The 18,969-nt window shown below is 39.4% G+C and overlaps 1 protein-coding gene across 1 annotated transcript in view; it reads right to left on the reverse strand.

Annotated features, from left to right (window-relative positions):
• Positions 1-18,969, reverse strand: part of ME1 (malic enzyme 1) — a 399,810-nt gene that overhangs the window by 29,474 nt on the left and 351,367 nt on the right. Inside the window, exon 9 of the mRNA XM_082250089.1 lies at positions 16,191-16,304. Coding sequence (XP_082106215.1) covers positions 16,191-16,304 — 114 coding nt within the window. The remainder of the gene's footprint in view (positions 1-16,190; positions 16,305-18,969) is intronic.

Genomic DNA, 18,969 nt, shown 5'->3' on the forward strand with positions numbered 1-18,969 from the left:
GAAGAGGGATTTTAACAAATTTCTGCCCATTTAAAGAGCTGTAGGGAATAGAGGGCTGTAGATAAACAAGTGAAACCTATGTAGGAGGATTTGTTTCATCTCTGTGTATCATCTGAGGCAGTTTGCTTCACTGGGTATTCGTGAGGGTTTACAACCTCTTTTAAAAGACTTATGTTTAACAGCTCTGTTTGCCTCATAAGTAATCCACATACTGGAAATGTGTCAACTGATAGTTCAAAATCTGAATGGTAAACATCTATGCTTTTATAATAAGTATAGTATAACTAAAGGCAAAACCTTTTTTTGTTTTTGGTAGAGTGGAGATGGATTAGAATGCTTGTCAGTTTTTATTGTGGTCTGTGCCCCCTGTTAAGGAGATTCACCATCTTGATTTGTCCTGTTTACCGTTATCATTGAAAGTGAAAAAGCCCAAATATTGGGTTGTTCCCAGAAAAGTAATAGAGGGGAACTCTTCCAATGGGTACCCTAGTTCTAATGACCCCCAAAGAATTCCCATAATTTGCAGAGATTTCCTCTCACTTCCTAATGAAGGGAGGTCTACCCAATGGGACACAGATGGACACAGATGGCCAAAACAAAAAAAAAAATCTGACAGGGGTTATAACCCTCCCTTGCCCTTCCAAAATAAAAAAAAAAAGTTCTGCCTATAGTCCTGGTTTAAATTATAGCAACATAGAACATTTAGCATACAGTCTGATATCTCTACAGCAAGAGAGACACAATAAAGGGTTTCCTGCTATGTTACTGGCCCCTTCTTGGCCCGTGTCAAGTGGTGATTGAACTGTGCAGAAAAAAAATGGAACCTCTTTCAAAACACCAGCTCTGTGCTGATCGGCACCTCCGGGACTGATCAGCTGCCTGGCACCCCTTGCTAGTTCTTTACAGCACAAAGTAGCAGTTTGTTATAAGTAAAGCATCCACCTCTGCCTTTTAACACTTTTTTAAGAGTTATGATTGCACTAGGTCTTCCTTGGATTCTAAAACCTATCTTTAGTTACATTCTGGAGTGAAAAGATCTCCCACGTCGTTATTCTGCAGTTTCCAGCAGAACTGATGAATCTTACAGAAATGTATTATAGCTTGGGGAATGACATTCTGAGAGTTTTCTAATGCTCTGTGTTCTGTTTCATTGATTCATAGGTGTGCTAGTATCTTTATAGGAACATGTCACGTGTTAATAAACTTGTAATTAAAGAAAAAGATAATCAAATAGCGGATCTATAGCCTGTAATAGGGAATTCATGAATAGGTTGTGTGACCTGAGAAGCTTTCTTTTTTATTCATGTCTAATGGAAACTATATAGAGTAAATCATTATAATTCAGCATATGTTTTAACCGAACAGCTAAATTTTTCATGTTTATAATCTACATTTTATTTATTCATATTTATACTTTAAACTCATATTGCTTTAGGCATACTGTGAGACTGAAATGGAAGTACAAGCTAAACTGTCATGCTTTAAACATTCCAGCAGATGGCACTACAGTCTGAATGGTGGTTATACCTATATGCAAGTATACATTATGCCAACATTTTCAATAATAAACATAACTTTCAGTATTTATGTTGCTAGCTTGGAAATGTAACCAGAGGAACAATCCTAGCCAACAGTACAGAATTCAATGAGATTCAAATTCAAATATTTTTATAATCCTCTTTACCATTAGGTACATGGTAAGGTACAGCTCTAGACCCAGGACAATGTGATATGTATAGTATATGAGGCTATATGATCTTAATCATAGATGGAAAAATGACATTCATATTTACCATTTATTCTGCTGTGCAGATGACTAACTCATAACTGCACCATGTACACAATACTTTTACCCATGTGCCCATTTAGTGACTGCAGTATAGGAGTAAATCTGCCAGTTATTTACATACAAGTCACGAACACCCTCACCCCCAACTAATGTAAAGAACCTGAAACACGTAAAACCCACAATAGCTATTAAAAAAAAAAAAAAAAAAACATACATTTTTTGGAACTTTATCTCCACTGTTAGTATAGCATTGATATATTCATATCACAATCAGTGATCTCTCAAAAATGCTATATAAACTTTTTGGCAGTCAGTGCTAATCCACTAGATAAGACATCTTACTATCAGATGCAATAGTTAGCCTGTCCTCAGATACTGTATTTAAATAGATTAGAACAGCCTTTTTCAACCAGGGTGGGTTCTGGGTTCTACAGGGATGCCTTGGCGAATCCCCAAAAAAATCCTTTTTTTGTTACACCGAGCCACTGGTTCCTAACAACCAATTCCATTATAAGTTGATTAGGAGGACATCATGCCCCTGAGGAAATCCTTGTTTGCCCCTTCCCCACCCTTCTCTGTCAGCACTGGGGTCATGTTGGCTGATTGAGGAAGAGAATGAGGGAGAAGAGAAACACAAATACTAGCACCAAAGAGTGCAAAGGTATTTTTGTTTTGGAAAAATCACCTCTGATCTTAGGTGTCCTACGTGTGTAGAGACCTCCACATTATATAAACCTTGTTTTTAAATTTTAGAATAGGGTGTCTTGAGATTGTGCATAATTTTGTCTTGACTGAAAAAAAATTTGAGAAATAACTGTGATAAATAAGTGTTATACCAATACAATAAAATCTACCCACAGAAAATGTTAATATATGGCCAAATGATCTTTAAAGCTGACTTTCACAACACAAGACACTCAGGGGAAATCATAAAGGGTGTTGAAGACAGCAGCAAAAGTGTTGGTGCTAGTGCCTGATTCATGTACCTTTCAGAAGTACATGAATCTGTTCGTGTGTGCACTAAAGTCAGTGTCCACACTTGACATTCCTCTTTACTGCACTTACTTCATGGCCACTGTGGGGACTGAGAGACTGATTTTCTCATTGACGTATTTCCGCTAACCAATGATGTGACTTCTGTCCTCCGTGGAACGCACATCGAGCAGCGGCGAACCTGGAAGAACCTCCTGGTTGCTTCATGCCCGTTTTTATCTAAAATTTTGTAAGTTGTTTTGCATTTGCGCAAATAAATATACATTTACAGTACTTCACTATGAATACCATTTTGTTTTATTGAGCATGGAGAAGATTAAAGCCGCCCCAAGAGTATTATTGGTGAGACCCAATTTAGATGCCCAGAGACCTGGTATTCACAACAACAGATGCAAGCTTGGTTGACCCCCAGACAGAAAAGCTTAGGGTCCATACTCTCTGGTGAGTGGGGATACGAGAGGGGAGTGTGGCACACTTCACAGCATGTTTACATCAAGCACTTTAGCACACTTTTATGGATTTTGGAACATCAAGCACTTTGTATGAGAACTTTTGAAAGACTTTGTTTTTAATGTTTTTTATATTTATATTGTTTGAGCACATTATGTTGTATGATTACATGTTTTGATTTGCAAGCACTGTATTATTATAATTGTAAACATGCCTATACTTACCTGCTCTGAGCAATCATTTTGCACAGAGCAGCCCGCTGTCTCTCCAGGCCATATACTTCATCAGGTACCCTCATAGAAATCTGCTTACCCTGGGGGCACTCGTGCGGTCTCGCTCCTGAGTCCCTCTGCTGCGTCCATTAAAACAGACAGCAGGACTCGGCCCCGCCTCTGCTCCCGTGTCACTAGATTTGATTGACAGCAGCGAGAGCCAATGGCTCCTGCTGCTATCAATCTGTCCAATGAGGAGAGACAGCGGCTGGAGCCACTGCGCTTGTGCACATCATTGGATCAGATCAGGCTAAGGTAAGAAAAAAGGAGGGAGGGGGGGGTTTGGGGGGAGGATGCAGCACACAAGGATTTTTCACCTTAATGTATAGAATGGAGATTTGTACTGAGAAAGACACAGAGCCTACAATTGCTGACCCCCTTCTGAAAATGTTAGTTGCTTGTCTATTAGCTAGAGAAATCAGAGGGAAGTTAGAACTACTTGTTTAGGATGAGTGTCTTGAAGCCTTTGGCTCAGCATTAGAACCAGGCAAAATTAGTTTTCAAAGAGATTTTAGCAATAGCAGTAGACTGATCACTTAGCAGTTCATCATGTTAAGTCCATACAGTACATACAAAGTAATGTGTAAATGTAACACCTAAATATATTTGCAAACATTGTAAAAAAAAAAAAGAAAGAGAAGCTGCACTTCACAATGAAAGCTGATAAAGATGTCTAATAATCTGTTTGGTTCCAAACACAAAATCACCTAAACCTATGCCCCCCTATTAACTTAGCAGTTAACTTATTCATCAAATCTACAATTAACCTTATTTCTGAGTGAAATGCGTAGGTGAAAATAACCTGAGTGGGCACAGACATGGAATGTGCAATTAAGCATTTGGATTAATTACTTTCTCTAAAGGCTCTCTGATATAATAATGGCAACTTCAGTTCTTCACTCTTGGCCCAATAACTTGGTCATGGAAGTTGTTGTTGGGTCAGCTGTAAACCATGGGAGTCAGAATGGGACAGAGCCATAATTTCAGGAACTGAATGTGCAATTTTTATATTAGACCTTTAGGCAGCTCTTTTGGGTATTTGACCTTGCTTGCAGGTTGGGAAGTCTGCTATACAGGTTTGCCAGCAGTTTAGGAAACTTAAGGTGAACAGAGGTTCACTTCAAATACAAAGAGATTAATTTAGTTATGCTTAGGCCTAAAAAAACAGTAAGGCCCCCAAGAAGCACATATTTTATTATTATAGCACCTCGGATCAGCAGGAGCAGAGACAGCAAGAGCTCCATTTGACAGGTAAGTCTGTCATAATGTGCTAGTATGCGGTGCATAAATCTGCAGGGGGTAATTTCTAATGTTTTTTTAGTTTAATACGGTTTTAAATGCTAAAAAAAAAAAAAAATGACATTTAGTAAACTTACACTTTGAAATTCCCTTTGCCAAATACAAAACCAAACAGATTATAAAGCCATCACAATTGATAGAGCATTGCACAGCCCGGAATTATGCTAGCCAATGGAAAAGTGAATTGATTCTCCACATGACTAGCAGCAAGTGGGTGGCTTCTCAGTATTTCTGCTTATACCCAGCATTGATGGCCTTCAGGATCTAATTAAGAAGTTTCCAGTCTCCAACTGCTGCAAGATATGATGCTTTAAATTCTTAATATGGAAAATGAAAATATTTCAACTCAGGGTAAAGGACTAGTTAGTGTGTAAAAAATATATTAAAATAATAAGAACCATGCTAATAAGACTAATAGCAGACACTATATATTTTATTCACAAGCAAAGACTTTTATGTCTTTGGACGGACTATACTGACTCCAAAAGACAGGAACGTGGTCTTTTGGTCTTCCAATTTGAATAACTTTATAGCTGTCATTATGGATTATGAAAACTGTTGAGCACCAAATCAAATGCAGGGTATCATGGTTTCAGCCAAAGAGTCTTATAATTGAATGCTGAATTACCATCATTTTTTTATACTAAAGACATTTTTAGAGCTTAAACTAGCTAGTACAGTATATAGGAAAGTGCAGTGAAAGTCATGATCCACATATCAGAAACAGATTTATTTTATGATGAAAACATATACATTTACAGTTCATGCATTAAAGTATATCTAAATCTTAAACTTAAAAAAAAATGTAAAGAAAGGTATAGGGTTAAAATCAGGGCTTCTTTTTGTTTTGTTTTTTTTTTTTTTGTTTTTTTCTTGTTTTTTTTTTACCATCTTTGTTATTTAAGATAAGCTGTGCCTCTATCACTGCCCCAAAATTCCTGGTGCCCTCTTGATGATTGATGTAAGACACATCTATCCTGTAAACTTAAGAAGAAGTGAGAGGATATCTTTACAGCTTAGGAAAGTCAACACAATATCCTCATTGGGGTGAAAAGTGGAAAGCACTTGTGTAAGATCAGATTGAGAATCCCTACAGGTGGACTGAAATTAGGTCTTGGTAACACAGACATCACTACATTTAAAACACAGACATATGTCTAGAACATTAAAATAAAATAAAAAAAAATAAAAAAGATTTAAAAATGTAAAGTTCTAAAAAATAATTTGCAAAAAAAGTAGGAACTTGTTCAAATGTGCTTTACCCTCTGAAAAGCAGTAAGAGTTTGGATCAGTCTTCAGAGAGCATTAAACAGGCATTGAGATGGCACACTGCATGCTTTAACCCCACTTTGCACTCAGTAGTGGGTCGCACGCAGAACAGTGCTCTTCATCTGAATGGATCTTGTTTGACGTGGGGTATATTTTCTTTATTTTAGCGAAAAAATAATTTGATATTTTCAGAAGGGGCCCTGTCAGGTAGACTGTATGGGGCCCTGTGATTTCTAACAGAAGCCCTGCCTGAAGGTGTACCATAGAAAACAATGAAATGTGAAACTTTGCGAAGGGCAGGATATGCACAAATACTGTCACTGCTGTAACACTCGTTGTGCACCCTTGATGGTTGATGTAGGCCACAGCCATGGCATTGTCCAAATGAGACCTGATTAGATGACCGGTCAAAAAGCAGATCCGGCAAAGTACACATAGAGAAAATACTCATAGTTCCAGGATTTTGACTGTAACATTGTTTCCTCCTGATACCAAAAACCCAGAACAGACAGGTAATTCCATTATAAAAATCTTCCAGTTTAAGAGAAGAAAAAAATCTGCCCTTTGACAATGCTGTGGACAGAAGACACCATGACAGAGGCCTTTTGGTTCATGTATATAACCACATCTTCTTGTCCAGAAAAAAAAAATGGTTTGATCCCATGCTGTGAAAATTTTCTGTTGAAAGGTTCTATAGTTGAATTGAGCAAACAAGGCTGTGTCTAAAACAGTTTTTTCAACTTATCCTGAGGCAGAAAGGCTCTGACCTGAAAGGTATCCAGGGGAAGGCCCAAGTACTTTCTATGGTGACAGAATCAGAGGTAACTTTTTAAAGTTCAGGATTGATACAAAGTCTTTCAAAGACCACAAGAAAGACATATTCTAATCCAAGGTCAGAGAGGTCTGCTTGTGTATCATTCAGCAGATTATTCAGGTATTTGATGGTTGGAATACCTCAGATCTGAAAATGACCCAGAACTGGAGCGGGGACCTTTGTGAAAACTCTAAGAACCGAGGCCTGGCCAATGGGAAGGGCCACAAACAGATAGAAGTTGTCACGACAAAGTGAACAATTGCTGATGACCTGGAAAGATGGGAAAGTGTAAATAGATTCCATTCAAACTTTTGGGGTTGAGCAAGTCCCAAATAGAACAAATTCTTCCTTTCGGTTTTGTGAATGGGAAATTGGTTTGAGGATAGACCTTGAAACCTTTCAGCTAGGGCAATATAAACAATATCACTCTGGGACAACAACTCCTGAATGGCAGAAAGGTGGTCCATCTGATTTTGCTAAGACATGAGAAGACATAAAGCAAATTATCGAGGTGGAGTTTGAAGGTGAAACCCTATTTTTGTGACCTTTTTAAACTACCTCCCGCATCCATGTGTTGGCTATGTGAGTTTCCCAAATGGCCTAAGAAATCATGAAACATCTTCCACCTCTAATGAAAGTGATGGGGGAGGACCGTGATGCATTAGCAGATTTATCCTTAGGCTGGAATCCCTTGGTTTGTTAGGGGATTCCTACCTTGCCTTCCTGTTGGCAGCCATCTTGGACATGGGCAGACTGCTGTCTCCTATAAACTCTGTTTGCATCATCACTTGCCTGCTGCCTGGGCGTCTCTCAGTGATCAAGTTCCACACCTGACTATTTATAACACCTGATGACTTGCAGTTCTTGCCCTTGTGTTTGTGCTCCAAGGTGCATCACTGCTAGCAGTCTTCTATTCTCCGTGTTCCCCGTGCATGACCAGGCTTGGCTAACGACTTTCCTGGCTCTCCATTCCACATCGGCTTACATCCCTGCATCGGTAGACGACCCAGCATTGGCTGACTACCTGCGTCTTGACTCCACCCCAGCTTGCATGACTACCCACTTCTGGACTCAACTTGGATGACTACCCGCTTCTGGACTTAGTTCCTGATTTCACTCCTCTCTCTTGCTGTGCATTTATTGTTGTTGCTCTAATAAACTGCTTTATTTTACTTGCATCTTTGTGTGGTCTGGTTTCCTGGCACCCTGACAAGGAAGTAGAAGTCTTGTGGGCCAGGAAACTGGAACCTGACTTTGTGGAATGAAAGGAATATTTTAAAGCATGATAGTAAAGCATCAACCTGCATCATGGATCCTTAGTTTTGTGTAGCTGGGATAAGTATTCTAACCCCTTGTCCCCTTTTTAATGATTTTCTCCAGCAAAGAGTAGAAAACATGGTCTCCTATAGGTTGAAGAGCAATGGGTATGAAGAGCAAGAGACACGCCGTTCCAGGTGAGGTGTCTAAACCTATTAGCCTATTGGACTCCACACATGGAGTATCCACTCCACACAGCTTCTTTGTGTGAAATGTGTCAATCATCTGTAGCCTGTCAGCATCCTGTGTGTGTCACGTTGGGATATTTCAATACAAGGACTCTTTTTGCAGTACTCTTACAATGAGTAGGCATAAAAAAGCCTTTCTACACTGTTGCTCTGCCAATTAGCACATAAACAAAGTGTCCTGCAGATTTGAATGAAAGGAGGAGTAAACAGAGATAACCCAGCTTGCTCCCTGTGCTGTATCACACAGAAAATGCAACACTACAATCATCTAGTCAACTCAATTAGTTACTTGGGTGTTAACAGCAGCAGCAGTGGACTGATCCCTGCCTAAGCATTTGACCAGTCAACTAGAACCTGGGAAATTAGGTCAAAGGCATGGGCTGGGGGAAGAGCCCATCATGAAGTAGATGGAATGAGAAATTGCTCACAATTTCTTTTTTAATAGGGCCCATAAACAAAGGAGAATCTCAATAGGATATAGTGCCAGGGACCACTTAGAGATAAGGAATTGGTTGCCTAGTTGTTACCAATCTTTTTAGATAAAATCATAGAACAGATGGGGTGGGACTGGGACAGTAATATGCAAATTAGGTCCTGATTAGGTGGGTCACCCGCAATTGTAAGGTAAGGGATTACAGTGCAACATCAGATGTATTTATTGGTAACAGAAGAAAGTTATACATTTAGGGAAAGAAAGATACTCAACTCCTGCAGGAATATTCATGGACCAGCTGAGCACAGGAGTACTAGGAGGAGAACCAATGCTATAGAAATGTGAATACTGTCACTGCAAGTGGTGCGCATGCTGCCCCGATATAGTGATCTGGAAAACAGGCTAGCTGATGTGCAACTGAAGAACTACAAAACCTGAGCTCTAGCTAGGAGATGAAAACAAGCAGCCTTTGTGTGATAGTGTGCGCAAAGACTGTATCTGCTGCCATGAGAGGTTACAGAACACACAGGTGAAATGCAGAGTGAATAATATACTACAGCAAAGAAAGAAGAGAGCAGGTGTTAAGTCAAAACAACAGTTACCCTGCGTGCCACTTCATGAAAGCCATTCTCTGCCTCTGCAGGTTCACCTGAGTTTACAGGTTCATGCACTGCTACAAAATAAAGGGTGGTACTTTCACAGCTAGGTCTATTTATGGTGCCTATTTATGTGTCCGTGACTGTCTGTGTGTGTACCCTCGGTCGCCCTCCTCCTTTGATGTGCAAAGGCCTGCGCAAAAGAGGGAGAAGGCGGGAATTTTAAAAAGGGGGTTTTGGGTTAAAATTTCAAATTTAATCATTTGTGTATACATTTTTGTTCAGAGAGTTGGAAGACATTGCGCATTTCCTGAAGAAGCCTATATGGGTGAAACATGTAGAAATAAGAGTGCATAAAATCTATAAACAACTTTCCAACTTTCCAGCTCTAGAATGTTACATCGCGATACAATGAGATGTTTTTGATTTTATAAAATCGTGTTTTTTGTATATTTTTTGAGTGCAATAAATATGAGACATTTTAACTCTTTGTATATGTTAGAGTTTAAAGTCCCACATCTCCTCTTACCTTTGTCTTTCATCTTATTGGGATGATGGTGATAATGTTATTATTTGAAATTAGTCCTGGTGTGCTCACAATTATTCACAAAAATTAATCAGAGTAAACACAGCCCCCTGTCAGACACCCACTCACCATCAAATAATAGTGTGGCTCTCTAGTTGCACATTATGTATATACAAAACGGATCAACAGAAAGAAAGAGATGTTGATCCAGAAACCAGTAAAAATAGGGCCTCCGTGATATTAAATTTGCAATTACAGCCTGCAGCAAGAGTCACTGTCATTGCTATTTACATAAATTGTGTGGAAGTATTTTTTTCTTAATGTTTTTAGTACAAGAGAAGGGCAGTTTGCTGATACTGATGGACAGGAACAGGAACTACTCGACACTTATGCAGCAATACAGATTTTTCTTTTTACATCTGATTCTTAGATTACTCTATAATTCAGCTTTTCTTACATATATTACATGTTACAGCTATGCTACCACAACCTGGAATTACAGCCTTTTGCTTTTGAAAATGGCTGTGGTCTATGCAGACTTTCATTTTAAATCCCACTGTCACATGGGAAAAAATAGACTGTCTGTCTAAATATGCCATTATCTTCCTAGTGATGAGGAAAAAATAATTTACATTCTTAGGATGCAATGCAAGTGAATAAAAACAAATGTTTATTAACTAATAAACTAAAGTTGAGTGCCCTATAAATTATAGTAGGCTATTTATACAAATACAAGTTTAGAACTTCCACTGAGAGTCTGGCTGTATTTTACATTCCTGTTGTCCTAGGGACCAATGAAATATGTGCCCTTTTACTCCACTCCAAATTATCACCGGCTACCATATGTGAATATAATCCTGAGATATATAACCAAACTATGAGATGCAGTTCTATGCTAATTTCTTCCAATTAAAATTTTTGAATGCTCATCTATAAAAAAGAACAGTAAGAGAGCTTTCTGGTTATCTACTCTCTCCTCCAGCCTTCGGCATCCTTTAGTGGTCAGCTTAGTAGCACCACATAACACTAAGTGCTGGTTCAGATTTGTGCTGTGCATTTTAGGTTTTACTATTGAATTCTATAAAATGTCAGTTTTCATGAAAGTGTATCAAAGAGGTAACAAGCAGGATTTTGTTTATGAAGTACATCTAAAACACACATCAAATCCACAGGTGTGAACAGGGCCTAAGACAGGCCATAGACAGGTTTCCTATTTCCTTCAACCACAGGCTGAGAAGAAAATCACTTGATTTCCCCATCAACACAGTCAGTGCTGATTAGGGAACCCCTCTTGTGGAGCTATTGTGTTCTACCGATGGGGGGCTTGGTTAGCCTCCCCTGCTGGGAAAACACAGTGGTTATTGCTAGTGGCTTTAGCTGCTGGCAATATTCACATATACAAATCCAACATGCTGTTGTACCCAAGTTGATCGATAGATTGACTTGGGTATAATCAGCCTGCCCATAGATGGTTTGAATATAGGCAGTTTCCTGCTAAACTGGCCGAGATTCGAACCATTTATGGCCAGCTTTACACTGTAGTAGTATTAACAACAGGCAGAAATTTAGACCGATATTTAATCTTTGTGTAGCACCCTCTTAGGTAGGTGCCAGAGAGTGCATAGTTTTTTGGTTTTCCCTGCTTAACAGGGGGACTGTTAGGCAAATTTAAGTACTCTCTGCCTAAAAGGGAGCAGGGATCCATTGATAGGGCCTGATCAGTGCGATCAGATGATGCTCATGTTGTCTGCCTGTTTCACACTGGTACAATAGGAAGGGGCATATTGGACAGCAGAAGGAAACCTGACAAATGGGAGCATGGGTGTAGATACAGCTCTGGCCATTGGCAGAGGAAGGTGCCTCAAGGCATGCTGGGTGACTTTATTTATATATATTTATAAGAGAGCACTTGTGCATGGGACCTGAGTCATCGCAGAGGCTGCAACCCAGATGTCCTGCAAAACTAACTGAGAGGGGAATACACCTATAAGGATCTGTTTCTGGCTATTGTGAATACAGACCTACGTCTAGGGGCCTGTTCAGGGAAGGCAATCCCCTCATTCGTGACTAATCGTGTCTAAGGGCCTGATCAGGGAGGGGGCCACTCCGGAGTAGAGTAGTCAGAGGACAGGTGTCAGCTGATGGATAGAAAGAGGGTGCTAGGGGAGTACCCTGAAGATAAGTGCTAAGCAAGCTGTCTATTCAGGAACTTTACCTCAGATATATCTAATGGCAAGATGAAACTGCGGCCTAGCCGCATTCTCAGATAGAAGTCCTCAGCATTGTGAATAGTTCAATTCTGGAGTATTCCACTCATCCCTTCTACCATCCCCATATCAAATAAAAACAACAAAACAACAACCTCGAGGTTTCTGCATCCAGTTGCTACCGGTTGCCCTTTTTGGGTAACCCAGAGGGACCCAAAAAGGTGAGAAATCCAGCAGCCCTCATGGGGGCAGTGCTACATACCGATCAACATCTGTACAATCACCTTGTTGAATTTGTTCTGCTTATTCAGTGCATTCTGATAGTGGGGAAGTCTCCCTGCTGTCAGAACACAATAGCTCAGTGGGTAAGATTCCCCCATCCACATCAAGTGTGTGGATAGGGATGTGGCAAATGCGGGTCAGACCACTGCCCTTTCTACAAATTTTTGACAAATGACTGATGAACCTCACATCGTGCTGTCACTGATTCATAACAATGACACTCTCAGCCTCACCCTGAACAAAGATTTTCTAGCTTGCAGGACCACAATCTAAGGACCAACAGACTGAAAGTGAATGTCATTGGGGTTGGTTAACTAAGCAATTAACTCTTTAAACTGCCACCACCAACTACTTTTGTAGAGAAGTAGTAAACTTTTCACAAGATTAGCAATAGCATCTTATGATTTTAGAATAATGGCTGTAACACACACTGTCACCACAGACAAATATATTGTATACAGACATTTACATTACAGTAGCACTCTTCAACAGACAAGGATTCTTTGAGTTTGCGGTAGCGAATCAAAAACAGCAAGATGGTACATTGGTTCTCATATGACTTAACAGGTGTTCCTTGGGCTGATAAATGAGAGTTCCCAACTTGCAGGACAGCCTCCATTTTTTGTGTGGGAGAGAAGTGTTGTCAAAAACGATCTCAACAATCAAGAGGCTGAGGAGTGGTCATGTTTACGATCATGCCAAAGATCCAAAGATCAAGTTTTTAAAGGTGTTAATACCTCTGCCAAAGATCCAGTTTTTAAAGGTATTAATACCTCTGAACACCTATAGGTTACAATCTGCTAACAAGTATACAGTAATATTGTCCAGCATGGAATTACTTTTGAAATGGATAACTAGGTTTCAGATGTCTACATAACCTAGCAGGGTTGGCTGCCCATATTGTCAAGTATAGGGGTATTTGGAGTTAAAACTTTACTAACTGATGGAATTAGATATGTCATTATTCTGGCTGTACTGTCATTATTTCAGAAGTTTTAAAATATACTGAAGTTTTAGAGTATTTGCTAATAACCAGTCAATCAGGAATGTGTATTTGCCATTCCATCAGCTGAGCATGAACATTATTGACATTATGACATTTTTTTACCACTCCTCCATGCAAGATTCCTTCAATGGTAACATGTCTGTGGGTTTTCTTGCATGAACTTCCTGTTTCAAATTTTCCCACAACATTTTAATGGGATTAAAATCAGGGCTTTGACTAAGCGAGTCTATAACCCTCCATTTCTTTTCTTTTTTTGGGTCATTCCTTGATTTGCTAGCATGCTTCAAGTCGTTAAGTTGAAAGAACCTTTTCTGGTTCAATTTCATTTTGAGACAGATGGCCTCAAATTCTCATCTAAACACTTTTATATAACGCAGAGTTCATAGTTGACTTGATGACTGCAAGCTGTCCAGGCCCTTAAGGTATTTGCCTATATGTTCAATGACAAACTGTAGGCTTGTTTCATTGTTTATTTTGGACAGCAAAAGCTTTTTCCTGGCACTCCTCCCAATCTGATTGTAGATGCAGGGATTTGACGCCAACTGCTGCAAAAGTTACCTGTAGATCCCTTTATAAAATGTTTGGGTTCTTGGAGACTTCTTTTAGCATCAAAGGGTATGCCCTTGGGCTGAATTTGCTGAGCTTGCCGGCCCTTGACAGACTAGGGGTACAACAGATAATTGATTTCAAATGACTTGGCAATCTTTATAAATAATTTACCTCCTTTTACCCGAAGGCATCTATAACTGTATTTCTGAGGGCCTTAGTGAGCTTTAAAATGGTTGTAAACCTCCCTAATTACAAATGAACAAAGCATATCCTTCTATAGTGTGTACTTGCCTCAAACCAAAACACTGACTGTGATTTCTGTCTGCAGTCCCTTTCCTCTGCTATCTGCATGAGTAATTTATAACAGGCTGTGCCAAATCAATCAAACAATGGAGAGGGACAGACAAGGTAAGCTCCAGGACAAAGCCAGTGTTTGACAGCCTGAACTGTGCATGTTTCTCTATGAGACTATGTAGAAGAGGGTGTGTCCATTCCCTCCACTCAGATTACACTCAGCTCCCTGCTCTATGCTGTGAAGGGTGTGACATCAGATCCTTGCCCCTGCCTCTGGAAGCTAAGAAATGCTGTGTAAATTCTGTACTTTGAAAGGCTGTAGAAAAGAAAGGGCTACAGATAAAATGGTACAGCTTATATAGGAGGATTTGTTACATCTCTGTGTATCCCCTAGCCTAATCCTTTCACTGGGTATATGTAAGGGTTTACAACCACTTTACAGCTCTTAGTGTAATACCACAACATACAGTTTGTCAATTGCTAAGAGAACGCCAGACCTGAGATATCTGAGGTTCTACCTGCATACCCTCTAAGGAGGGTATTATTGGCACCTAATTTGGTGCACCTGATTTTAATCTCATGGATTAATAGTGGTAACTATAGAGGTTTATATATGTGGTGCAGGGCATACTTGGATGACTGCAACATAACTTTTAGTAGGAAGAGACTGTTGGTATCAGGCAATTTTGAGTGATTTAAGGACTTTAATGTCTATATATAGAATTCTGGGTGCCTAGATCTGTTTGTCATGTATCTGGGCCAATGTCCAGGAATGGCAGTTTTTGCTGCTGTTATGAAAAAGCACAGCAGATCTGTGCAGATACAAGTGTGTAACCCCCGGAGGATAGAGAGCAATGCCATTTGTGAGGAGGAAGAGGTTGGAGGCTGTGACTTGATGGTATATTTCCAAGATTTGATCCCATCAATACACTTTTTTATGTGTAACCTGGTAAAATAACAAATAACCAATTAAATTTTGGTGGAATGATGTCCCTCTCTGTGAAAAAAGGAATAAATGCTTTTGAGGTGCCTATTTATCTAGCAGTCATAGAAATATGAGAAAAACTGAAAATAAAATCTGTTTGCCACTTCTCCTCTTTAGTGAACATGACCTGTCACTTGTAAGGATAATGACAGACTCAACAGGGATCATACTGACTTCCAATGATCTTATAGCATATTGTAAATTATTGCGGGTGTCTGGTTTGGGAGATCAGATGATTTTTATATTAATTTACAGAAATGTGTTCAATTGAAATGTAGATCTCAGAACAGCTCTGTAAATTGGATGTTATGTAAAGGTTTTTACTTAGACCAGAGTTCTTCTTAAACATTGTAGTATAAACAGCAGTATGTGAAAATTTTTTCTTGATGCTCACTATATAGTAACGTACAACTACCATGAAAACCTAGAGAAAAATCCTATATTCAGAATAGAGCCATATACAGTACATGACATATTGATTTTTGATATAACATGATGCAAGAATGGGCAAACTACGACTATTGTGGTTTTAAAGAAACCAACTAAACACAGGTTGCTTTAACAGTACACATGAAGTGGCATATATAGGTGGTGTATTTTCAGATTTACATTGATGTAGAACCAGAGGAAACCACTAATTACTGTTCTGGTACTTCCCCACTGTTTTAAACTGAAATATGGTTCTCTTATTTCAAACCAGTACACCGCAACTTTATTCCCTGAATGATACTGCTCTTTTTTTAACATTTTAAATTTAAGTCGCAAAGGAGAGTGATCATGAAACAGGAAGGAATCTTAAATGATAAAATATTGAAATCACATTTTAAACTAAAAAATAAGCATTCCGCAGTTCTGCTATAGCCCCTTTGCGATAATGTAGTGTTTATTTATTATGAAAGAATGTCATTTTGGCCTTCTTACCTTGACTATCAGCCCTTTGGAATCCACCATCCAAATTTTCTTAATTGCATCCTCTCTAGTTGTCCCTTCTTTCTCCATGGCCATAACTATTAAGTCTGCAATTCCCATGGCAGCCTTGAAAAACAAAAATAAAGAATAAAATATATTTTCAGCATTACCAAATTTTTAATAATATTGACATTCTTATTATTACAATGCACATCAGTACTTATATAATAGATATGTGGTATCGCTGTGATTGGCAGGAATGGGAGAATTTATGTTGGATTGTTCTTTGGTGGTAGGTTATGTTAATAGCAAGAAATAGGCAGTTCAAAAACATTTTTGTAACTATTCTGTGCCAGTTTTTCCTTTGATAATAAAAAAAAAAAATAAATCAGGAGATATCCATTACCATTTATGACCAAATAAAAGCCCAATTTGTCCTAAAAACACAAGATATATTTCACCTGGAGACACTAAGTAATTGTGATGATATGTGCAGCTTTACTAACGCATGTCAAAGTTCCAAAACTGTGTTCAGGCATTAGGATTTATTTTGCCCTTTGTCATGAAGAAGTTAATTAGGGAAGTGTAACTCCAATAGTCGGCTAGGTAAAGGTTACAGCATTTGTGACCATATCTTAAAGTGATTCTAAAGTTTGTAATTAAAAAAAAAACAAAACAAAAATAACAAACATTTTATACTTACCTGCTCTGTGCAATGGTATTGCAGAGAGCAGCATTGTTCCTCTTCTTTTTGGGTCTCCCCCCTGCCTAGTGCCCCCAATGGCAAGTCTCTTGCTCAGTTTTAGTAAATCATCCCCATAGTGCTCCCATTTCATTAACAACTATACTGTATGTTGTATCCAAGCATAAACATACTATGCAATTAGGTATCTATGTTAGGGCGGGTAACAATCATTCGGTTTTCCTTGATATTTCACAGCAAGTTGAAACCTAGGATTGAACTAACGTATGAAAATTCTCGTGCGATAAAGGCTTTCTTTTTGTTTATTACTTAACCGATGTGCACAAGAGCCTCCGCCTCTGGGGACTCTCACTCCTCTTTGGCTGAGGCACCAGCCACTGGCTCCCTCTGCTGTCAATCACAGCCTGTGAGTCAATCATGAAAGGAGAAGTGGGACCAAGCCACAGGAATGGACACGTAGAGCCATGGCTCAGGAGCGAGACTGCTTGGGTGCCTCCAGAGCAAGCTACTTGCTCTGGGGGCACTTGTCAGGAGGGAAGTGCCAGAAGCACTGGCGGGGGCCCAGAGAAGAGAAGGATCTGGGCTTTTCTGTGCAAAACCATTGCACAAAGCAGGTAAGTAAAACATGTTTGTTTTTTAAAAAAACAAAAACAACTTTTGGACCGGAAGGTTTTACCCCCTTAACCACTTAAGCCCCGGAAGAGTTTACCCCCTTCCTGACCAGGGCCTATTTTGCGATTCGGCACTGCGTGACGTTAACGGGCAATTGCGCGGTCATGCGACGCTGTACCCAAATGAAATTGACGTCCTTTTTTTCCCACAAACAGAGCTTTCTTTTGGTGCTATTTGATCACCTGTGCGATTTTTTGATCATGCGCTATAAAAAAAGAGCGACAATTTTGCAAAAATAACAATATTCTTCACATTTTTTATATGAAATTCCCCAAAATTTTTTAACATTTTAGGCCAATTTGTTTTCTGCTATTTTTTCTTGTAGAAAAAATCGCAATAAGCGTATTTCGATTGGTTTGCGCAAAAGTTATTGCGTTTACTAACTAAGGGAAAGATTTTTGTCATTTTTATTTTATTTTTTTATACGTGTAATGGCGGCGATCTGCGATTTTTTTTGCGGACTGCGACATTGCTGCGGACAGATCGGACCCTTGACTGACATTTTTGACACTTTTGGGAGTACCAGTGACATTACTACAGTAATCAGTGCTAAAAATATGCACTGTTACTGTAAAAATTACACTGGCAGGGAAGGGGTTAACTTTATTGGAGAAGGAGGGGTTAAGTGTGTCCCTAGGGGCGTCTTTCTAACTGTGAAGGGATGTGGCTGTTTATGTAATAACAGAGAAATATGATCCTGCATAGCAGGACCGTATGATCTCTGTTCTTACACAGGGGAGAATGACAGGTGGCTTTGTTTACATTAGCCGCCTGCCTTTCTCCCTCTCCACCCGACGATCGCAAGTGACCGGCGAACATCGGGTCCGCCAGTCACACGCGCGGGGGGGGGGTCCGCGAACGTGCTGGGGCGGGAGCGTGCCTCTGGCAGCGCGCGCTCGCCCCCTAGAGGCTCACAGGCGAATGATGTAGACCTACGTTGCTTTGCCTGTGAGGGGCTGACTGCCGCAGTAAATATACTGACGGCAGTCGGCAAGTGGTTAATGACCAGGCCATTTTTTGCGATTCGGCACTGCGTTAATTTAAGGGACAATTGCATGGTCGTGCAACGCTGTAACCAAATAAAATTGATTTCCTTTTTTCCCCCCACAAATAGAGCTTTCTTTTGGTGGTATTTGATCACCTGTTCGATTTTTATTTTTTGCGCTATAAAAAAAAAAGAGTGACAATTCTGAAAAAATATATATATTTTTCACATTCTGCTATATAACATTCCCAATAAAAAAAAACGTAAAAATCTAAATTTTTCATCATTTTAGGGCATTTTATATTCTGTTACATATTTTTAGTAAAAAAATCCCAATAAGCGTATTTTGATTGATTTGTGCAAAAGTTATCGCATCTACAAACTATGGGAAAGATTTATGTCATTTTTATTTTTTTTACTAGTAATGGTGG

The sequence above is a fragment of the Pelophylax lessonae genome (assembly GCF_965119305.1).
Source record: "Pelophylax lessonae genome assembly, chromosome: 3".
In the NCBI taxonomy this organism is placed as follows: domain Eukaryota; kingdom Metazoa; phylum Chordata; class Amphibia; order Anura; family Ranidae; genus Pelophylax; species Pelophylax lessonae.